A 24,296-nucleotide genomic window follows, 5' to 3' on the forward strand; every position below is an offset into this window, starting at 1 on the left:
AGGTTTCTGGAAAACAACTAAAGCCCCCCATTACTTTAGTGCCCCAAACATCAGTGGTGTTATCTATAGCGGTGGTTAGGAAGTCTTGTGATGTTACCTTGGCTACATGAAGCTTGGAGGGTATGCAATTAAAGGGAAAAAAAAGGAAGCGGCTTAATCAGTAAAGGCGGGTTGCAGGCAGAGGGGTTTTTGAACAGGCTGTTCCCTTGTCTGCTGTTCTGTAACGGCACAGAACACTCAGTCCTGCACACTCAAGGATTTCTGTTAAGGCACCAGCTTCTGTGCCTGTGCGGCATGGTTTCAGGATGAGTAGCAAGAGATTGGCCTCCTCGGGTAGCCATAGACCCAGCGCATCCCCCTGGCCCCCACTGAACACGGTGACTCGCTGCTTGCTTTGCACACGTGCATACCCGGACTGTGGACCCTTGGTGACCTTCATGTGAAATAGCCGTGGATCATTTTGATGTACGATCCTTTGTCTTGAAAACGTATATGACGGCGCCCTCGACTTCTCACAGGTGGAACAGTTCTCAGAGCTTTCTGAGAATCTGCTTCCTGGGTGATGATCCTCAGTTTGGTGTGAATAAAATTTCCTTCTTTTCTTCTTGACTTGAAAGTTAATTGCATTTTTGTCAACAGTATGTATGAAAGTGTCTGTTTCTGCCGAGATAAGGGTAACGGAGAAAGTAAGATAAAGAGAATGAGATGAAGAAAAGCAAAGCCAGACCCCATTCACAACGCTTCAATGCATATTTCCCCACATTCCTTACCTGCCCATTAAGGAGCATATATGGTTATTACTGATGCATAAGAAGTCTCCATTGTGAAGACCATTAGGTCTCTACCACGCACACACGTTCCTGTTTGTGATTGGTCCTTATTTTGTGTATGCTGTGCAGAGTTTTAAAACATGATATTACTTTATATCCATCTTTCCTTTCATGGTTTCTGGCTTTTGTATGTATAGTGAACTTCCTAGTTCACTTAGGTGCTTAGGAAGTTCACTCTAACAGATTTTCCTTTAATTTAATTTAATTTTTAAATGATGTGTTCATTTCCCAATTTTTGTAGAATTGATTACCTTGTCTCCATGGTTTCAAAATGCCATCTTGGATGCAACGGGTTTTACTATTTACAGAATACTGCCTAAATTTCTTATGACTTGTATTTATACCTCTCTTCTTCTTCTTTTTTTTTTTTTCTTACCTGCCTAGATTTTTTTTTTTAGGAAAGAGTTTCAACATTTTGTACTGAAACCTCTTTGGGGTGACCTAAAGTCTTGTTGGAAATTGCTTTAAAAATAAATGTTCATGGGGCTTCCCTGGTGGCGCAGTGGTTGAGAGTCCGCCTGCCGATGCAGGGGACACGGGTTCGTGCCCCAGTCCGGGAAGATCCCACATGCCTCGGAGCGGCTAGGCCTGTGAGCCATGGCCGCTGAGCCTGCGCGTCCGGAGCCTGTGCTCCGCAACGGGAGAGGCCACAGTAGTTGAGAGGCCCGCGTACCGCAAAAAAAAAAAAAAAGTGTTGAATGAATGGATGAGTGGAAAGGTAAGTTTGAGAGTCACCGGGCCTACTGTTGGTGTTTAAATCCACGACACAGAATGAGATCCCTCAGGAGGAAGAAAAGATATACAAGAGAAGAGGAGCAGTGGGGAGCCTGGGAGCACCATGGTGATGAGACAGGCAAGGAGGCGGAGCCGCGGAGGACGAGAGGAGTGGCAGTAAAGGACGGGGAGAGCAGAGGGCATGGACTTGGGTGGGAGCGCTTCGAAATGGAACAAAGCATTGACTGTCTAGTGCCGCTCTCGGAGATTTGGCTGCTGACTCTAGCAAGGCAAGGTCAGCGGCAACTCTGGAGAAATGGGTTGAGGCAATAATGGGAGAACGTGGAGATGGTAGAGACAACTTCTGCCCTGAAAGAAAGAAAAGACATGGGCTGGAAGCTGGAGGCGTGACTAGGGGCCAAGGGAGATGTTTTTGCTTTTGATTTGAGGGTGGGGGCTGTTAGAGCCTGCAGTCTGCCCCGGAGGGTGATCCAGTAGATGTCATTTATGGACGGTGCAGGAGAAAAAGGAAATGAAGGCAGGAATGAGGTCCTTGCAGAGGCAAGAAGAAATGGGGTCCACGACCAGGTGGACAGGAGTCCAGGGTCCACAGGTGCCTCAGGACATCTGACCCCAGGCCCGGGGCAGGGAGGCCAACCCAGGTCCCACCCACGGAGGACGTGAAACTGCTCCTTCAAGGCCAAGGGGAGACACTGACGCTGCTGAGAACCTTCCACGCATTCGCTTTAGCCCTCTTCTGGCCTCGTGGGTGCTACCATCGTCATTTTCATACAAGTGGCTTAGAGAGGTGAAATCATCTGCTCCGAGTCACAGAGCTCACGGAAGGCAGAGTGGATTTGAACTCATTTCTGCCTGGCTTCCGGTCTCAGGGCTCTGCTGCTTCTAGCACCAGGTTGCTGGGGTCACGATTAGCTCAGGGCTTGGGCATGGCTGAGGCTACAGTGGGGAGACCCTCAATGGCTGCGCTGAAGGCGTCCTGAGACATGGGGACTCGAGGACATTTCTGTGGATGAGGGCACGGGCAGTTTTGATGGGAAATAGGAACACAGTTCAGAGAGCATGGATGTTTTAAAACCCCATCCCAGGTTTAAGGAGCCTCTCCTCGTTCTGTGGATGGAGAGGAGTTCTGAGACCTCAGGGGCTGGGAGGACAAATGCCTCATCATCACCTCTCCTAAAGCTGCCTGGAAAAGCGGCAGGGTCCTTCTGCTCATCTGTGTCACTTTCTGCTCCCTAGGGGCACAGATGTGTTTGTGCCCCGGGTGTTCATCACCGGAAACCTCGACCTGAAGAAGACTCTTTCCTACCTGGGCATCACCAGAATCTTTGAGGAACACGGTGATCTCACCAGAATCTCCCGTCATCGAAGCCTGAAAGTGGGTGAGGTAAGCCTGCCTGGCCCAACGCTGCCCCCTCCAGCACAGGGAGTCTTCATACAGCCCCAGGCCAGAGCCACTGTCGCAGCAGCTGTACGAGCCAAGAGTTCACCCACCAGTCAGGCAGGGCTGAATCCAGCTCCGCCTCTAACCAGCCGTATGATCCTGAGCAAATCACACAACCTCCCAAGCCTCGTGTTTCTAGTCTTTAAAATCTGAACCATCAATCTCCTTGTCCTACTTTGGAAGTTGATTCAATGCAGCAAACAATGGATGGAGGCTTGGAACATTCATCAGGCCTAGAACTGACCCAGGCTTGTGAGGATTGAGTCATAAACATGTTCTACGTAATGTAGAGATAAGCAAGCAAAGGACTCCATGGTCTCCAGCAAGGCTGAGCACCTGCCTATTGGCAGCAGTCAGAGAGGACCACTCGGGGTAGGGTGCCCAGATTTAGCAGATAAAACACAGGACACCAGTGAAATTCAAGTTTCAGATAAGTGATGAATGATTTTTTTGCGTATAACTATATCCTGAATATTGCATGGGATATACTTGTGCTAAAAATTTCATCGTTTATCTGAAATTCAAATTTAACTGGACATCCTGTATTTTATCTGGGAACCCTACTTTTAGGCTTCAAGGGCACTGAGAAAGGGGAAGATTTCAGCAAGCAGAGAAGGGTGCGGGCAAGATCTTCCTGTAGGGGGAGCAGCATGGCCTAAGGAGAGGAAGTGGGAAGGCGTGGAGCCCAAGTGGGTGGGGATTGGCTGGGGCTAAATTCAAGCCAATCTAGGAAGGATCTGAGTTGCCAAGATGAGCTGACAGTAGGTGGATCACTCAGCTGTATTTTCTAGCTTGCAACAGGAAGAAAGACAGTTAATAGAACTTTATTGCTTTTAAAATTTTCCTGCTGCAGACTTTGCATAAACATTCCATACCACCTGCCCCTTTCCTATAGGCCTTTATTGAGTTCAATGGCCCTTTTCTTTTCCGCAGTCAGATGTGCTGATAGCTGCGATTCTATACGTAAACATCAGCTCTTGGCTTGCCAGTAAAATTGTTAGCATTTTGTAGAATGGAATGAAATGTATCAGTATTTCACAGAAGCCCATCAATTTCCCAGTGTCAATTACTTAGTGACAGATGTTGATGCCTTTCAGGTGGATCTGGGGTCTGAGTCATCAGTCTGTGGAATCTGACTCCTTAATGTTCCACCAGGAGGATGAAAGGAGTGTGAAGCGGGCTGGAGGCTTTGGGCCAGGGATGCCACCATCTCCCTTCCATCTAGCTAAAGTTCAGGATAGCTTTTCTGCCATTATTACCATTGATGCTGCCCTGTAAGTCATGGGAAACATAGCAAACCCCACTCTGTCCCCCTCCCTGTAGCTGATGCCCCCGCTGCATCATTTCTTTCCTTCATGCTGCATCTACTGTTGAGCATCCTTCAGTGATGACAGCAGAAAAGCCAGGAGCCCTGGGGCAGCTGGCACCAGCCAAGTTACTGCTGTGCTGGGTGACTCTGGCAGGGGCCTCTCCCTCTCTGGGCCTCTTGCTGGCCTTTGCCCAACCAGGACCTCCAAGCGGCTTCGCAAGCACTGACTTCGCTCCTGTTTCCCTCAGGTGGTGCACAAGGCTACCCTGAAGATGGATGAGAAGGGCACAGAGGGGGCCGCGGGCTCCGGAGCACAGACACTGCCCATGGAGACACCGTTTAAGGTCAAGATAAACAAACACTTTCTGCTGATGATTAGGGAGAATGGAATGAATAACCTGCTCTTCCTTGGAAAGATTGTTAATCCTTCTGGGAGATAAGGGGGAAATCTGACTTGCTACAGACCTCAACTATGTTCTGGGGTTGGATGCGTTTTGTCTCCCTGGGATTGAGACCACAGGGACTTTCTCACCTAATCTCACACTGTCATGCGCTCCCCAAACCACTGTCCGAACAGGCCGCACCACTAACTTGTGGCCATCAGTTTTCTCCCCATTCAAATGTCAGGATTAGATGCTCCACCCACAACCACTTGACAGTGATCTTCTCCCCCTCTGGCCAGTGGAGGGGTTCTGTGATTTAATAAACAACACCCCCAAGGTCTGGTGACTGTTGGTGGACAATATGGGGAAGCTGTGAGCCACGATGAGTACCTGGGGTTCAGAATGAGTGAGACCCGGGTTCTAATCTTAGAAATAAAGTGTCTTTGGGAAAGCCATACCCTCTCTGTGCCCCTGTTTCCCTACAGAAACAGACAATGATTGAGGACAAATGATAATCCCCTCTAGGGCTCTGAGGAAACTAGCGCACTGCTTCAGAGAGGTTAATTCCCCTTTGAGAGCCCTTGGCTTTGAGTGTTTGGCACGTGAGCTACACAGATATCTCCCCAACAGGGTCCACACGGGAGCTCTGGACTCAGCCCAGCAAAACAGGAGTGGGGCTGGTCCAGCGTTAGAGTACATGCAACCTAGAGTAGCCGCAGTCAGGACTCAATGCCAGGTTTGTCTGACTCCAGAGCCACTATTTCGGCCCAAAACGAAGAGCCCTGGGGCTTGAACCTGTCAGCAAGCTCAGCTGAAGAGTGAATGGGGTCCATGCACCACCCCTGGAAAGCATGCCCCTGCAGGGTCTGCATATGACCACCAGGGGGCACTAGTGTTCACAGGGCTAAGAATATGAGTATGAGGTTTCTTTAAGCACTTGATTCCGTTGTTTCCTGCTGTGAATTCCCAAAGCCAACGCTGAAGGTGTTTTGGGAGGACGGGATCCTCACTGGCTTGACCCTAAGGAGCCTGAGCTGGAAGCAGTTGCCAACCCCTAGCTTTCACAGCTCACAGTGCCTTTTGTGTTCTGGTCTCGGCTACCCCTTGGCAGTCAGAATGGACACTCATAGGCCAGATGTGGAAAGTGAGGCTCAGAGAGGTGAAGTGACTTCCCTTTGTCCTAGTGGCTAGGCGCAGGCAGCAAACAGCTGTGTCATCTGGTTTGGGCAGGAAGGGAGGGACTCCCCGTAGACCTGGGGGTCCGGCTAGTCATTCCTCAGCTCCAGTCCAAGGTAAGAGAGCTGCCCCGTCCCGGTTAGCGTGTGTGTGTGTGTGTGTGTGTGTGTGTGTGTGTGTGCACGTGTGTGTATTCAATAAGCACCTTCTCCTCTGTCCTGGGTACCCGCAGGGCCCTGGAGATCTACCCCCCACAAAAGTCGGTAAGGAAGGCAACCTGGAGAGGGATAGAGCCGGTTTAGGGTGTTAAGTGTCAAGATTGGGGAGCACCAGAGTAAGCAGCCTCTCTCTGAGAGGGTGGGGAGGGCAAGAAGGTTGAGATCCTGTACCCAGGACACAGATGTGGGAGCAAAAAGACCCCCATGGAGTACTTTGCTGACAGTCACCATTTCCCTGGCACCAGCCTGGGGATGGAGGTAGGAGGACACCAGATGAACACCAGAACCCTCATGAGTCGTCTCAGGTCCATGACGTATGCCACTGGGGACATGGGACGGGAGGGTAAGCCACTTAGTAGCTGGGTAACTTGGGCATGTCATTTAAAGCCTCTGAGCCTCAGCACCCCCTCCTTTGTTGAAAGGTGCTGTCCCCTCTACTGGGCATGCTCACCTCCTGCCTAATGAGCTCCTACTCATCCTTCAATGCCCAATCCTTTATGACCTCTTTATGGAATTTTCTCTACCAAGAAGCCCTTCAGTAAAGTACTCACCTCCACGCATTGTGATGGCTCCTGGGTCTGAATTTTCCCTCCACCCCCATGTGGGCTACAATCAAATCCTGCATGAAACAATGGGGCAGCAATCCCTGGGCTAGAAGCTGATACAAACAGACCTGGCCCCTGCCTTCATGGAGTTAATATCCAGTGAAAGAAACAGCCATGAATCGAGTAACAACACATAAATGTATGATCATGAGCTCTAGTGAACATGGTGAAAGGCGGTCATGGGGTGCTTTGAGAGTTTGTAATGGGAGGGTCTGACCCAGTGTGGGGGATCAGGCCCTGGGAACATGACAGTTGGGAAAAGCTCTGAATGCTGGCAGCATATCTGTTTTTGAACCATAGCTATTAATTAAAACTGCCTATGGGTGTATTTTTCCTCATGTAGTTAATAATATGTAAAACACTGGTTGGTCTTTCAAATGGAAATGAAGCTTAATATCTAGTGCTTTATTCATCTTTATTTTAACTAACTTTATTCTAAAAAGGACTGTTGCACCTCTTCAGTATTTTTCTATATGATTTCCTACTTTCACAGCCATATTTTCATTCTTCACTACAGAAATAAATTCTACCTGGGCAAAAAAGAGGGGGAAGCATCTGGGATGGGGAGCAGAGGGAAACCGTACCAAGCAGAGGGAACAGTATGTGCAAAGGCCCTGAGGTGGGATGGTGGTGTGGACAAAAAACTGAAATGAGATGAACATGCCAGAGCAACAAAATAAGGCAGGAGGAAGTGGGCGGTGAGGCTGGAGAGGAAGGCTGGGGCCTCGTGGGCCACGGGGAGAATGCTGGTCTTTAAATGAAGGACTGTGGACAGCTTTAGCAGGCATTTAGTTGGAGGGTGACCCAGACAAACTCGTGCGTTGTTAAGTGTCCCGATGGCTGCAGACTGGGTGTCCCTGTGTCCCCAGGGCCCAGAGCCAGGTCACATGGAGAACATGCTCAGTACGTGTTTGCTGAAAAGAAAGACTGTCCCAGAAATCACCCATGTTCCGGACACAGCCAGCCCCACCCAGAGCTCTCCTCTCCTCAGGGAGGGAAGGCCATGCGCCTTTGCCTGGCAGGCCTGCCGTGGGGCTCAGCCATGCCTGCTTCCTCAACACACCCTCTGCATCGCCACCTCCCTGCCCTGCTCCTGCCGTCCCACCCCTCCCGGATGCTCCCCTTGTTCCCCATACTCTCCCCCTCCCACCAGTTCCTTTCAACGTGTTACTCATCCATCCAGAAAAGGCTGACTCCTACTTCTTCTAAGAAACCTTACCAGGCCACATGTTTGGGGACTGACAGACCTCGTGAGCGGATGAATGTGTTTTGACTTTGATGTAACCAGCACTGACTATATGCCTCTCAGGAGCCCGGCACTGCATAGGGCCTTTCCCCAAACCCCTGACACCCCAACCCTTCAAGTTAGTGTGGCCATTCCATTCTACGGATGAGAAAACTGAGGCTCAGGGAGATCACTTAATTTGCCCAAATCCCCACAGCTAGAAAGCCACAGAGCTAGGACTCTGGAACATTTGTCCATCCATCCATCCATCCAACGAAGGTTTGCCAAGAGTCCACTCTGTGCCAGGGACTGTTCCAGGGGCTGAGACACATCAGTAAACAAAACATATCAAACTCCTTGCCCTTGTGGGGCTTCCAGGCTGGGAGACAGAGGCAGATGACAAACAGGAGTGATAACTAAATAAGAACATTGCATAGCGCAGGCCAGGGTGATTGGAGGGACTGCTGGTGGTCAGGTCGACCTCTGTGGGAAGGTGGCATCCCTGAGGTGCTGCTTTCCGTGGTCTCTGAGGTATGATCGGTGTCTGGAGACTTCTGACCCAGGAGATGCCCACGAATGGGTGTACTTGACGAGAGGAGAGAGGCTAGCCTCGGCCAAGGACGGAAGTGCCCAGCATCACAATCCCAGGGTAGGAAGGCCCCTGGGACGTGATCCAACTTGACCTTCCAGTAATGCAGAAAGCCTTTATGTGGCTTCCGAGCAGAAGACTTTTCAAGCACACGCAGGGCGCCAGGAGGCTGGTTTCCTGTCTGCCTGGGCTGAGGTCATTCGTGCGGTCACACACCGGAAGTGACAGGCTGGTGTGCTGGCAAGGATAATCACAGGTGAGAAGCCCTCCTTCCTGGCCCTGCTTTTCCTGCAAACTGTGTGGCTCGGGCAAACACCTTCTTCTTCCCGGGCCTCCATTTCCCATTTGTGCCATGATGGGGTGGCCCTGGATGGTCCCCCAAGGCCCTTCTATCTCAGACAATACTTTGACACTCATATCGGAAATGACAGAACTGACTCCAGAGTTTTATCTGCTTGTTCATTCTTCCACGCATTCATTGAGTCAACAAATATTTTTTGAGCATTTGAGGCTGTGCCAGACAGGGTGCCGGTGTGGGAAAGCCAGGCGAGAGCTTAGGATCCCGTGGCCGGCTTCCTCTGGCGCAGGCCCAGCCACGAGAGCGTTTCCCACCCTCCCGGGTCACCACGTCAGTGATCAGGGGTGACAATAAGAGTCCAAGGCCAAGGCACCCTTTTTCTTTGTGAAACGTGCTTTCCATTTCCACTTAATTTCCCAACTTTCATCCACTCCTGAACCACTTTTACGATTGTGGCTGAACCCCCATCTCTTTCATTCCATTATTTACCTAGATTGATCTTTAAATCGATGCACGTTTTAAAAAAAAAAAAAGTTTAAGCAGAAAAATTAACATCACAACCAAATATAGAAAATGAAAAATAAAGACTTGACACAAATAAAAATTAATTGTAAAAATATACAACGCAACCAAGGTGGTGATTATATTCCAGCGAGACCGTTTTCTCCTGCAGCCTCCGAACCTGAAGCCTGCTCTCTTTGTTAAAAAGGAAAGTTAACAGCCACCCGATGGCTGTAGAGACATGCTGGCACCGAGGAGAGACTTCCTCCTTGAGGAGATCAGGAAGGAGAGCTGGTAAAGGAAGGATATTGCTCCTGCACGGGTCCACGTCACAGGCAGAAAGCACCTGAGGCTGTTTCATGGAAGTCACCTTCCCCATCCCCTGCCCCGGAGTCTCAGGCCAAAGTTGGAAAGTGTTCATGACTTATGTGCCTGATTGGCCATTCTTCTTTCTTAAAATAAATGTTAAACTTTTGAATCACTTCAGATTTACAGAAAAGTTGTGAAGATAGTACAGAGTTTCTGCTTCCCCTGGCCCCGATTTCCTCCATGTTAGCATCTTACGTAACCATGAGGCATCTGACACAATTAAGGAGCTAATGTTGGAACATTACTCTCAACTGAACTTTATTTGGACTTCAACAGTTTTTTTTCACTAATATCCTTTTGTCTGTTCCAGGCTCAAACCCGATACTGTGTTGCATTTAATGGCCTTTCACTTTAAGGACTTCGGCAGGGGCTTCAAGGCGCTGGAGGTTGGCAGGAGGCCCTGGCGTCAGATAGGCTGAACTTCGAATTCCAGCTCTGTCTTGCATTTGGTTTGTGACATTAGGCAAGGAAGGCACTTAATTGGGCCCAATCCTTAGTTTTTCCTCTCTGTGAAGTGGGGATGGTCAGAGACGTCTCACAGGGTATTTGAGGGGCTTCCATGATGTAATGCGTGCGAATCTACTTTGCACGTGGTAAACATCCATCCGGATCTGTGACGCCTGTTAAAGGCATCCAGGCTGGGGAGGGAAGTGCACTGTGTGCGCTTCCATGAAAGCCACTTGTCCTTCCAGCACAGGTAACATTTTGACTGTTGTTTTTCTTGGCATGATGTAAACAAAAGACTCACAGATTCCTGGAATAGGCTGGGGAAAGGGGCCCCCCAGGAGAAAGATCCCTTCTGGAGCGGGAAGCCTGTGTGTTTCATAACGTTGAAATAGAGACCTCCTTTCCAAAACCAACCAGAAACAGATGAACAGTCAGAAAAAAAAACCTCCTCAGGGCTTGGGCATCTGTCTAGATCTACCCACCTTCCACATCTCCACCCTCAGCTTGACTCAGATGCCTACAAGTCAGGTGATCATCCAGGCAGGCTAAGAAATGAGCAATGTTGCAGCAAAAGAGGTTGCCAGGAGCTCTGGGTAGCCCTTCCCCTTGAGACAGGTGCACAGGTCCACAGTGGGTAATGTTGAGTCCTTGTTGGGAGGCTCTGAAGGGTCACTTGTGGTTAAGATGGCGTTGCAAGGTCAGCCTTGAGGCACCCGATCTGCTCCACAGTTAATAGCAAAAATACATTAAATATATACATATAAAGAGAAAAGTATATGAAGTGATATGAAGGTCTTCATAAACCAGGAATGGGACCAAAGCATAAAGATATGTGAGGCAGGCAGGAGGTCCAATAGCCCAGAAAGGAAGAGTCTAGAGTGGCCCGGACACAGCAGGAGAGGCTCTATGTTGGAGGATGGACTTGGGAGAAAGATTCCATCTTGATGGGACCATGGATGGGGGTCCACTCCTGCTTTGTTGCTGAGCCAGACAGATTGGTCTTATGATCTGGAGAGAAACAGGCCTTTGCTTTCCAGGAAGTCCAAGACCTCAGCAGCTGAGGAGCTCAGAGCCAAAAGTAATCTTGGAGAGCTTCTCTCTGGGGCCAGGGCACAAGCTGTGTGGGGAGGGAGCGGCCAGCTTTCTCCACTCCCAAACCTTCTCATATTTCCCTGGAAAGTCTGACTCTGCAGTTCTAGGTTGGGCCTGGGAATCCGAACTTTTACAAGACTACAGCCAAGCTTGGAAAACCCCATACTCCTTTAGGTTGCCAACTTGTGTTTCGCCAACTGTAGGTCTTTACAGAAGGCCCTGGGCGTGGGTGAATCAGCAAAGCCTGGCCCTCGGGGCTCCCACCTTTCCTCCCACTGCCCTCCCACTGCCTCCACCGTCTTTATATTTCCCTTTATTCTTCTCCCCATCACTCCCTGATCATAGTCCCTGTCCCGGAGGAAGCCACACAAGGTCCAGACTGTCTGACCAGGAAGACAGACACGTAGGAATGTAAATTGCTCTGGTTTGCTCCAGGTGTTTCTAAAGGGAGGCACAGACTTTATATGGGATCCAGGAATACTTGGTGAGTGGGTGATTTGGAACTGGAGCTGGCAGGTGGAAAGGAGTTTGTCAGGTGAGAGAGTGGCAAGGGCAATCTAGACAGACTGAATATCATGTGTGATCATACCGCATAGGGAAAGAAATGGCAGGGCTGCATTCATTTCATTTTATTTTATTTAGTCTATTTTACTTAGGTATAGTTTATATAGTGTAAATTACACAAATATTTCTGGCCATTTTTTCTTCAAAGCTTCTTCTGTCCTCCCCTACCCACTTTTTGCCAGACTCCAATTACACATATGTTAGACCACTTGATTTTGTCCCACAGTTCACTGGGACACAGTTATTTTTTTTCCCCCAGTTTGCTCTCTTCAGTCTGGAGAGCTCCTATTGCTCTATTTTCAAGCTTACTGACCTCTTCTACAATTTAGATTTTCTTATGAGCCTAGCCAGTGAATTTTTCATTTTGGTTACTGAATTTTTCATCTCCCAAAGGTCAATTTGATTCTTTTTTATACATTTGATTTTTCTCACATTATATCAATGTTTTATTGTTTAAGCATATTTAAATAGCTATTTTAAAGTCCTTGTCTGTTAATTCCATAATTTCAGTCATGTCTATGTCTGTTTCCACTGACTGATTTTTTTCTTCTGGACATGGATCACATGTTCCCATTTCTTAGAATATTTAACAATTTTTGATTGGATGCTGGACATTGTGGCATTACAATTTTTTGATCTGGGTTTTGTTGTCTTCCTCTATGGTGTGTTGACATTGGTTTTGACAGTGAACTAAATTACCTACAAAACTGCTTTATTCTGTCAATGCATATTTTCAGGTTTTGTTAGGGTGCCTAGAACAGCTTTAAACCAAAGTTAATTTAGCCTAATGTCAAGATGCAAAACTTCCAGTGTCTCTACTGAATGCCCCAGGTGTTCCATGAGGTCTTGTCACTCTGGCTGGTTATAACCTAAATACCTCCCCATGCTATGTGAATCCTAGGAATTGTTCTGCTTACATCTTAACAGCAGGGTTTTTTTGTTTGTTTATTTTTGTTTTTGACCAACTTTGTGGAATTTCACTTTGTGCATGCAGAGCTGAGCACTTAGCTTTGGATTTAAGCTAATGTACATTTTTGCTGCACAAATTGTAGCTTCTTCAGCTTTCCCAAACTCTGATACCCATCTTCTAAGCAAATCTACCGTGTTCTCCTTGGGCTCCCCTCCCTGTGTACAGAACGTGCCAATAGGCAGAAAATTGAAACAATTATAAGACTTACCTCATTTGTTTCCCTTCTCTGCCTGTTGTTCAGTGTCTGAATTGTTTCATATTTTTTGTGTCTCAATTGTTTCATATATTTTGTCCAGTTTTCTAACTGCAAGTCCAATGTCAGACTTATCTTGGCCAGAAGTGTAAGTCAATTCACATTTTATATACGTATATACCTGTGGAATGATCATCCTAATTAAGACCCTAAAAGAGTCTCTTTTGCTCATTTCCAGTCAGTACCACCCCTCAGAGATAAATCGCTCATTTAATTTTATTTCAATTATTGAGCACTTATTATTGACCAAACAGTGCTGTACAGGGAGAACAATATAGACAACTTCCTGATTCATTAAATTTTCAGCCACACAAATAAAAACAAAATTATGACAATGGTAGGTATTTCACTAAGAGGTTAATGGTGCTATGGAAACATTTCATAGGAGGAATTTTTCTTATCTGGGTAGCCAAAGAGATCTTCCTTGAGGAAGCAACATGAGCTAAGATCTAAACAATGAATATGAATTAATTAGGGGGAAGATCAGTGAGGGGAGTGTGGGTAACATTCTAGGAGTAGGGTCCAACAAGCATCACCTGTGAGGGTCATGAAAATGGGCAGAATGGCTGGACATAGCAGTCTGAGCATTGGCTTTCAGATGTGTGATGAAGTTAGAGAGGCCAGCAGAGCACAGGCTCTGTGGGTTGGATTAAATGTCAGCGCCCACTCTGGGAAATAGGAGGCTGTTGGAACATTTAACCTACGTAAGTGATATGTTGACAAGGGGAGTGAGGAAGAAGGAGGTGCAAGGATGAGTCCTAGGTTTGAATAACTAGGTGAGTGGTGGTGCCGTGGAAGGAGATGTTGAAAGGAAGTTTCGGTTGTAACTTTGGTTGGGAGATGGTGCTTGGGAAAGAGTCTCAGTCCATTTGGGTCACATTGAGCTTAAGGTTCATTTGCGACATCAGAAGGAGATATCAAGTAGGTGGTTAAATACATGAAGTTCAGAAGAAAGGTCTGGGCTGGAGCTTGAAAGTAATGAATGATTTGCGTCTCTTAGTAATGAAACCGTGGGCGTGATGAGGTCAGCTGGAGAGAACGGAGAGATTAAAATGAAGAGGGCAACACAGTCAAGTACAGATGCTGGCAGGCTCGCCAACACGTGAGGACTGGGAGAAGAGGAACCAGCAGAGGAGACAAGAGGGAGGAGCAGAGAGATACGATAAATCTAGGAGGACACGGTGTCCCAGAGCCAAGGGGAGGGAATGCTTAGGGCTGAGTGTGGTCTCCAGTGTCAGAGGCTCCTGGGAAGTCAGGTAAGATGAGAACTTAGATATGTTCATGGCCTGGTCCTGGTTCTGTGGACCCAGAAGCCAGGCTAGAGTGGGCCAGGGGGTGAGTGGAAGGTGAGGCCATGAATACACAGCTCTTTCAGATTTGGGCCGTGATGGAGAGGATGGAGATAGAGCAATAGCTAGAAGGCAATGTGCTGGTGGTAGTGGTGGTGGTTTGTCTTAATGGACAAGACTTGAACGTATTTATAAATAAATAAAAACAAACTTATGGGTACCGAAGGGGAAAGGGGGATGGATGAATCAAGAGTTTGGGATTAACATATACGCACTACCATACATAAAATAGATAACCAGCAAGGACCTACTGTATAGCATAGGAACTATACTCAGTATCTTTTAATAACCTGTAAGGGAAAAGAATATGAAAAAGAATAGATATATATGTATGTATAACTGAATCACTTTGCTGTACATCTGAAACTAACTCAAGTTTAGTTGTAAACTAACTGTACTTCAATAAAAGATAATTAATTAATTATTTTAAAAAGCCAGTGGCAAGGATCCAGTTGAGTAGTGTTTAAACACAGAAGAGAGAGATATAAGGGTCCTGCGATGGAGATAAAGGAAGGTTTCTAGAGTTTGGGGAGGGAGGTGGACCTTAGAAGTAATGGGGGAGGGGAGGAGTGCTGGGGAAAGCAGGGGTATGTCTGATGGAGGAGGGGAGGCAGTTCCTTTTCTGAGGGTCTCTCTTTAATGTGAGGTAGGAGGCAAGGTTGTCTGGTGTGTGTATGTGTGTGCACGCATGCGTGGGTACATGTGTTTGTGGCAGGGTGAGGAGTCCATCTCAAGGAAAAGGAAAAGGTTGAGAGATTCCCCAAAGTCCATGTGCGAGTGCGTTGGTGAGAGCTCTGTTGCCAGGCAAATAGAGGTGGCTGGTTGGGAATTCACAGTGGACCAGCCCGCCTTACTGAGCCTCCTTCCCCACAGCACGGTCAGAGAAAGAGCAGAGAGGTGGCTCATTCCAGGTGTGGGGACTCACCAAAAGTGAGTGTCACAGACACAGCGGCCCCGGGGAGCATAGGGTTTGGGAATGAAATGAAGCTCTTTGACAGCCAAGCTAGATAAGGAGGCAAATGAAGACAGGAGAGGGTGGGTGGACTAAGGGAAATGGGACCAGCTGTCCAGGAAACAGGACCAGCTGTGTGCTTACCTGGGGGGCAGGTAAGTTGGGGCCCAATGGAGAAAGACCTTGAATGCTAGGAGTTGGGCATCCCTCCCCAGGTTGGTGGGGAGCCATGGAGGGATCTGAGCAGGTGGGTGACCCCCGAGATTTGCATCTGGGGGAAGCGCAGGCTGTCTGCAGTGTGGTTAGTGACTGGGGCTGGAAGACTGTCAGGGATTGAAGGGGTGTGATCCTGTGGAGGGTGAGATGAAGGCAGCGGGGTCTGGGAAGGAGGACCCCAGACGGGTCGAGCACAGAGAGGACGGAGTGTCCCTGTCACCCCGTCAGGCAGAGCCCCCAGCAGGACGCACACATACCTCCAGGCAACAGTCGTCACAACGGAGAGAGGGGCGAGGGTCTTCATGGGGCTGGGGGAGAGAAGGAGTGGCCTCGGGTGGACAGGAGTTTGGGAGGAGAGAGGACAGACGGGGAAAGAGGTTGGATTTTTTTTTTTTTTTTTTTTTTTTTTGGTTGCACTGTGAGGCATGTGGGATCTTAGTTCCCCGACCAGGGATCGAACCCACGCCCCCTGCAGTGGAAGCGCCAAGTCTTAACCACTGGACCGCCAGGGAAGTCTCAGGAGGTTGGATTTGAAGAGCCGACAGAATAAGATATTTTCCTGGTGCTTTTCCCCCAAGAGCATAAAGACCTGCCTCTTGAGGCCTGTGGACGTGGAGCCCAGGCTGTCGAGTAAGGAGCCCTTTGAGGCCTCCTCCCTGAGGCCCAGAGAGAAGCAGCAACTTGCTTAAGGTCACGTGGAGGCCAGCGCCGTTGAGGGGCCCGGGACTCCTAGCAGCCAACACCCATGAGAGGCTACTAGTTCAGAGGGTGCCCCCTGCTCAGCCCAGATCCCCACTCAGCAGGATGGGGGGCACGGAGTCTGAAGTCCTCCAGCAAGGCCATGTCTGCTGATGGGGATGTGGGCTCCCGGGGAGGCACCGGGTGTTAGCGGGTGCCCCACCCCCCCAAGACCTCTCCAGGATGGGACTCTGGCCCCTGGTAGGATGGCCCCGTGCTCCCTGGTGCCTCATCCCTGAACCTGGCAGCAACTCCCTTCCCTCTGGGCCCGGCCTACAGCCTCTCCCCACTCACAGTCGCAAATATCCAGCCACAAGCCCGTCTCTCCACCCCGCTCCCAAGTGAAGAATGGAAAAGCACCAGAGCTATGAAGGAGAAGCGGCTTTGATCTATGCCCCCTGGGCCCAGGGTGGGATGGCTTAGGGGCTCAGCTTGGAACGTGTGGATAAAGAGTCCAGTAGGTGGGTGGATCTATGTGAGCCCCGCTTAGAGAGAAAACTCAACTCTAGTCAAACAGACACAAAGCTACAAAACAAAAGATGGGTGAATCAAATAAATGGAAATGGAGAGAAATTTGCAGTTTCCTAAAGGAATTACTCATTCAGCAAAAAGATTCCTCGTATACTTTCCTCTAATTTTAGTCACATTTGGTATAATAAAGTGTTATCCAATTTACATAAATTTAGTTTCAACAAAGAGGCTGTTGGGAACGTGGCTATCACGTTGGGGCTGGCCTGACATAGGCAAGCGCCCTATTGCTCTCCATCCTCTCTGAACAACTCTACAGGGTACAGGTAATTACCCCTATGTCACAGAGCGGAGAAAGAAAACTGAAGTCCAGAGAGGTTAAAAACTTGCCCATCGTGGGGCTTCCCTGGTGGTGCAGTGGTTGAGAGTCCGCCTGCTGATGCAGGGGACACGTGTTCGTGCCCTGGTCTGGGAGGATCCCACATGCCAAGGAGTGGCTGGGCCCGTGAGCCATGGCCGCTGAGCCTGCGCATCCGGAGCCTGTGCTCCGCAACGGGAGAGGCCACAACAGTGAGAGGCCCGCGTACCGCAAAAAAAAAAAAAACTCACCCATCGTGAACGTCAGAGTTGATACAAGCCCAACACTGACTTACTCCAAAACTGCTGGAGTTTCCAACTGCAGTCGGGTCACTTAGTCTAAAATCCTCCCGGCGCCAGTCTTGCGGGATGAGGCCCGTGGAGGGAGCAGGAATCTTAGTATTCTTATAAGGCAGGTGTGCTAGTGACAAAACCTCTGTTTTTGTTTATTATTGGAAAATGTCCTGATCTCTCCTTAACTTTTGAAGGGTGGTTTTGCCAAATGTAGAATTCCCCTGGTTGACAGGGTTTTTTTTCTTTTGGTGCTTTGAATGTGCAATCCAACTACCTTCTGGCCTCCCTGGTTTCTGATGAGAAATCAGCTGTGAGTCTTACCGAGGATATCTTGTACATGATGAATCACTTTTCTCTTGCTGTTTTCAAGATTCTTTCTTTAGCCTTTGCTTTTGACAGCTGGATTATGATGTGTCTAGGCTCTGGATCTCTAAGTTTATACTATTCAGATACTGTTGAGATTTTTGAATGCTGTACATGAATGTTTTTCATCAAATTTCAGAAGTTTTTGGACATTATTCCTTCCCATAATCTTTCTCCCTTCTTTCTCTCTTCTCTTTTTGGGATCCCATTATGTCTATATTGGTATGCGTTACAGACTGTCACAGGTCTCTGAGGCTCTATTCATTTGTCTTCATTCTTTTTTCTCTCTGTTCCTCTGACTATATAATCTCAATTGCTGTATCTTTTGGTTCACCAGTTTCGGGTTTTTTTTTTCCCTTCTGCCTAGTCTAAGCTGCCATTGAGCTTCTCTAGAGAATTTTTTTTATTATTTATTTATTTATTTATTTGGCTGCACTGGGTCTTAGTTGCGGCACGTGGGATCTTTAGCTGCGGCATGCAGGACCTAGTTGCCTAACCAGGGATTGAACCCGGGTCCCCTGCATTGGGAGCGTGGAGTCTTAGCCACTGGACCACCAGGGAGGTCCTCTAGAGAATTTTTTATTTCAGTTACTGTGCTTTTCAACTCCAGGATTTCTATTTGTTTCTTTTCAAAAATAATTTCTATCTTATTATTCATGCTCTTTATTGGGTGAGACGTCATTCTCATACTTTCCTTTAGTTATTTAAACATGGTTTCTTTTAGTTGTATGAACATGTTTAAAATAGCTGATTTAAAGTCTTTGCCTGAACTTCCTCAGGAAAATTTCTATTGATTTCTTTCTTTATTTTGGGGGGGGGGGCTGCGTTGGTTCTTCATTGCTGCGCACAGGCTTTCTCTAGTTGCGGCGAGCAGGTGCTACTCTTCATTGCAGTGCGCGGGCTTCTCATTGCAGTGGCTTCTCTTATTGTGGAGCACGGGCTCTAAGCATGCAGGCTCCATAGCTGTGGCTCACCGGCTCAGTAGTTGTGGCTCACGGGCTCCAGAGTGCAGGCTCGGTAGCTGTGGCACACGGGCTTAGTTGCTCCGCGGCATGTGGGATCTTCCCGGACCAGGGCTGGAACACGTGTCCCCTGCCTTGGCAGGCGGATTCTTAACCACTATACCACCAGGGAGGCCCTGATTGCCTTTTTCAGTTGACTTTATTTTTTAAGAGCAGTTTTAGTTTCACAGAAACATTGAGGGAAAGTGCAGATTTCCCATCTACCCCCCAACATGCAGAGCCCCCTCCTTTACAAACATCCCCCAGCAGAGAAGTATGTTTGTTACATTTGATGAACCTACACGTCATAATCACCCAAAGTCCGTAGTTTGTTTTCACTCTTAGAGTTTTACGTTCTATATTTTTGAACAAATGTATAATAATATGTATCCATTATCATGGTATCATACAGAGTGTTTACACTGCCCTAAAATCCTCTGTGCTCTGCCTCCCACCACTGACCTTTTTACTGTCTCCAAAGTTTTGGCTTTTCCAGAATATCATACTGTTGGAATCATACTGTGTATAGCCTTTTCAGATTGGCTTCTTTCACTTAGTAATATGCATTTAAGCTTCCTATTTGTCTTGTCATGGCTTGATAGCTCAGTTATTTTTATCGCTGAATAATATTCCATTGCCTGCTTGTACCATAGTTTTTTCATCCATTCACCTACTAAAGGACAACTTTGTTGTTTCCAAGTTTTGGCAGTTATGAATAAATGCTATAAAAATACAGGTGCAGGTTTTTGTGTGGACATAATTTTTTATTCCTTTGAATAAATATAAAAGAACATGGTTGTGGGATCATATGACAAGAGTATATTTGTTTTTGAAAGAATCCACCAAACGGTCTCCCCAGGTGGCTGTACCATTTTACATTTCTACCAGCAATGTATTAGAGTTCATAGCCCCACATCCTAGCTAGCATTTGGAGTTGTCTGTGTTCCAGATTTTGGCCATTTGAACAGGTGTGTAATGGTATCTCACTGTTGTTTTAATTTGCAATTCCATGATGACATATGATGTGAAGCATCTTTTCATATGTTTGTTTGCCATCTGTGTATCTTCTCTGCTGCAGTATCATTCAGGGTCTTTGGCCCATTTTTTAATCAAGTTGTTTGTCTTCCTGTTGTTGAGTTTTAGGAGCTCTTTGTATATTTTGGGTAACAGTCCTTTATCAGATGTGTCTTTTGCAAATATTTTCCCCCAGTCTGGCTTGTCTTCTCATTCATTGTGTTTCACAGAGCAGAAGTTTTTAATTTTAATGAAGTTCATCAATTATTTCTTTCATGTATAATGCTTTTGATGCTGTATCTAAAAAGTTATTGCCATACCTGAGATCATCTAGGTTTTCTTCTATATTATCTTCTAGGTGTTTTATAGTTTCGTATTTTAAATTTGGGTCTATGATTCAAGTTAATTTTTATGAAGGGTATAAGGTCTGTGTCTATGTCTAGATTTTTTTTTTTTTTGCATATCGATGTCTGTTCTTCCAGCACCATTTGTTGAAAAGACTTTTTGCTCCATTGTATTACCTTTGCTCCTTTGTCAAAGTTCAGTTGACTGTATTTATGTGGGTCAAGTTGGGGGCTCCCTATTCTGTTCCATTGATCCATTTGTCTGTCCTTTTATCAATAACACACTGTCTTGATTACTGTAGCTTTATAGTAAGTACTGAAGTTGGCTAGTGTCAGTCCTCTCACTTTGTTCTAGGGTTCCAGCCCTATTTTTCCCTTCAGTGACTGCCAGACTGCTATATCTCACTGCTAATTCAGGCCATTATATTTTCAGGCTACAAAAGACCTGGGAAGTGGAGAATGCAACTAGGGCAAGTTAAAGTACCACAAAGCTCACTGTTCTTACCAAGATTTTGTTGTTTTTCTTTAACAAATTGTTCCCTGATTTTCTGAAAGCATTTGGTTAATTTCCAGAGTTCTAAAAAAGTTAATTCTGACCATTATTGCAGTTTTCTCATTGTTTTTATGGAGGAAAGAGTTTTCAGAGGTCCTTACTTCACCATTCTCGCTGTCTTCACCTCACTAATTGTACTTTGACATAAAGACGTCTCTTCTCTCTTTGCGCTAGCCAAGTAGGAGAAGCGCTTTAACCCTGCATACACAAGTCAAAGCTTCCCATTCCTGGTGGGCAAGAGGACCACTGTGCATGTTCCAATGATGCACCAGGCGGAACAAGTTGGTTTTGGGGTGGATCCAGAGCTGAACTACTCTGTGCTGCAGATGGACTACGGCAGAGACACTGTGGCCTTCTTTGTCCTCCCTGGTGAGGGCAAGATGAGGCAGCTGGAACACGCCTTGTCAGCCAGGACACTGAAGTGGAGCCGCTCACTCCAGAAGCGGTGGGTATGTATGCCAATTTGCTGTGGCCTGAGGCAGGTGATGGTGCACACCCAAGGATGAGGAAAATGTCACGATAACAGCTGTTGCATAATCACTCCTGCACATTGAGCACCAACTACATGCTGGACAGTGAGCTTGGGACCGCAGACATGTTCTCCCTTGAACTTCACGAATACTTGACAGATGAGAAGTGTTACCACCCCCATTCACAGATAAGGAAATAGAGGCTCCAAAGGGAGAAGTGGATCGCCCTAGTTCATGTAGCTAATAGATCACTGCAAAAGTATTACGTCACAGTAGCTATTCTGTGTCAGCAGAGCTCACTCTATCAGCCAATTCACTATTGAATTCTGTAGAATTATTGCATAAACACACACACACAAAACTTGCTCTTCATCTATAAAGTGAGGATAATAATATTATCAAACTCACAGGTTGTTGAAAGGATAGAATAAGTTGCTATTTTTAAAGTGCTTAGGAGAATGTCTGAGGGATGGTAAGTGTTCAATAAATGTTACTCAGTCGTAATATTCTTAGTAGTTCTGTGGTTATTATGGAGGGTATCAAAAGGATGTTAATCATAAGATAACAAGGCATGTCAAAGGCTAATGCACAGTCTCTTAGCAATATTTTCTTGGCATCATTAGCACCATTCCCAGATGCTCATAGTCTAGGAGGAGAGAAAAGACAGTTTTAGGGATAACTGTAATTCAAGAAAGACAAAGGTCAATGGGTGGGCAGAGTCCTGAGGCGCTTCTGAGCAAAGAGAGATCACAGCTGAAGCTGGGATTGAGGGAAGGCGTCAGTGAGGTGACACATTTGAGCCACAGGTATGGAAAGGACACAGGGGCTTGGGAAGGGCATTTTGATGACAAAGGCAAAGCGGGGATCAAGGGACACTGTAGGATGTTTCAGGTTCCTTCTTTCCTAGACTGCAACCAGGGATGGATAGAGAAAGAGGAGGCAGCACGGAGACTGGGGTGGGGGAGGGCTCTCTAAAGAGCAGCGGACAGAGCAGAGAGAAGATGGAGATGGCCAAGCCAGCGCAGGAGACAGTAACAGGGGCGAGAGAGCTGTCCATTGTGCTAGATGTCCCAAGAAGTCCCCCAATGAGGAATTTAGATGTTCATCCAACACTTTTGTACTTTCACTTCTGTGACTAAGTACATGGCCTTGGGAAAAGCACTAAAACTAAGATTTACCATCTTTAACATGGAGATAATGTTGATGAATGTGTCTGGGACAATGCCTGGCACATAATAAATGCTCAGTAAACGTGAGCTATTCACTCTTGGTTCAGAAAAAACCATCACAGAGAAAGAGAGAAGTGTACCAAACTCTAGGCCTATGCTGCTCGATATAGGAGCCACCAGCCACACGTTATAACCTAAATTTAAATTACTTAAAATCAAGTACAATTTTAAATTTACTTCTTGGCACTATCCGCGTTTAAATTGCTTAATAGCCACATGGGGCTGGCTAATGACTACCATATTGAACAGCACAGGTAGAGAATATTTCTAACTTTGCAGAAAGTTCTCCTGAACTTTGCTGCTCTCAGGGATTAGCAGGGTTTGTCCCAGGAAGGGTGGTGAGAGGCACATTCTGGGCCAGGGATGGTAGACACACTTCCATCGCTGCCCAGTGCCTCCCCTGGGCCTCTGCTATAGTCACCTTTGCTTGTCCCCCTTCTCAGCTCTGCCCCCTGCTTCATTAAGGGCCCATTTTTCATCTCGTATATCTCCAAAGCTGGACTTGTTCATCCAGGAGGCTTGCTTCCAGAGCGAGCTGGGTTGGTGGTCTGTGATGTACTGATCCCTCCAGCAGCAACTGGTGCCTGGAGGAAGAGCGGAGGCTCCTGAAATGTCACCTGGAATGGTCGCCATGGGCTTGTGATCACATCTTGCTCTTTCTTCTTTTCCACAGGTGCTTAGAGGTGTTCATTCCAAAATTTTCCATTTCCTCCTCCTATAACCTGGAAATATCCTCCCCAAGATGGGCATCTGGGATGCCCTTGACAAAGATGCTGATTTTTCTGGAATCACAAAGAAAGACTTCCTTCAAGGTTCCAAAGTGAGTCGGTTGGTTAGCATATTTGCATGAAAGCGTGAGTCGGAAGGGCCCGAAGAGACTGGCCTGTGGAGCAACCTCACCTCGTTGATTAGCAACCAGAGGCCCCAGGAGGCAAAGTGACTTCTGTGTAACAGGAGGGCTGCATCTCACGGCTGCCAGGCCTGTGGCTTTATGGCCGTCATACCACTGATACACAGGCATCTTTTATCCCTCTTCAGATAAATGTTCCTAAGGTCCAACTACAGTGCTCTGAGAATCAGGCCTCTACTCGGCAGGCAGCTCTGCTGCCCCAAACCCACTGCAGATGAGTAGCTGTCCCCTGGCGTTTGACCTCACCTCCCTAAAGCCTAGGTGCTCACGCCAAGGTCATAATGTAGCTGCTCATAGGCCATGAGTACCCTGTAGATGTGTTGTGTTTGGTCTGCAGTCAGAAGAAAGGAAGAAGGAGAAGAAGAAAGGGAGGAAGAAAACGAAAAAAAAGAGAGGGAGGGAGGGAGGGAGGGAGGAAGGAAAGAAAAGGAGGGAAGGAGGGAGGAAAGGGGGAAAGGGAGCTGACTTCTAAAATGTAACATACTGGACCTAAAAATTTAGATTCTGATTCTCTTTATTGAGCATTTACTATGTGCCAAGCCCAATTCCCACATGGCAACAATGAGCCCAAACAGTCAGCCCAAGGGAGCCCTCCAGGTTCCCCATGTGCCCCCTGCTCTTACAAGACATCTCATCATCTCATGGGGGTTACCTGCCCAGCCTCTGTCCACATATGAGTTTCTGATCCCCAACCTAAAAATTTATTTTTATGACAGATTATAATGGTCAGAAGTGGTCCTGGGCCACAGAAGGGGATCTCTGTCACCGGCGTTCAGGGAAAGAATGCAGACAGGTCTCACTGGAATACGATGACCATAATGAACCTTTCCCATGAGATGCTTTTCTGCACATATGAAAAACAGTGATTAAAGTTCAAATTTTAAAAAAGAAAAAGAAAAACAGTGGTTGTAATTGTCGGGAATTCTCCAGCCCCCTGCAGTTTGGGAGTACATTAATTTCTTCCCTAGAAGACCAAGCAGGGATCCAGCATTTAGGAATCCCTAACCTAGGTCTCCTGTGCAACAATGGTAGC

The 24,296-nt window shown here is 47.2% G+C and overlaps 1 protein-coding gene across 1 annotated transcript in view; it reads left to right on the forward strand.

The window, feature by feature from the left end:
* The window catches only part of LOC309960154 (serpin A9-like), a gene marked incomplete at both ends in the record, with an annotated part of 33,757 nt that overhangs the window by 8,906 nt on the left and 555 nt on the right, over positions 1–24,296 (forward strand). The window contains 5 exon segments of the mRNA XM_082836785.1: positions 2,802–2,949; positions 4,564–4,659; positions 20,837–21,106; positions 23,037–23,079; positions 23,082–23,173. Of these exon segments, the coding sequence (XP_082692911.1) occupies positions 2,802–2,949; positions 4,564–4,659; positions 20,837–21,106; positions 23,037–23,079; positions 23,082–23,173 (649 nt within the window).

The sequence above is a fragment of the Leucopleurus acutus genome (genome assembly GCF_964270905.1).
Source record: "Leucopleurus acutus genome assembly, chromosome: 1".
Lineage (NCBI taxonomy): Eukaryota > Metazoa > Chordata > Mammalia > Artiodactyla > Delphinidae > Leucopleurus > Leucopleurus acutus.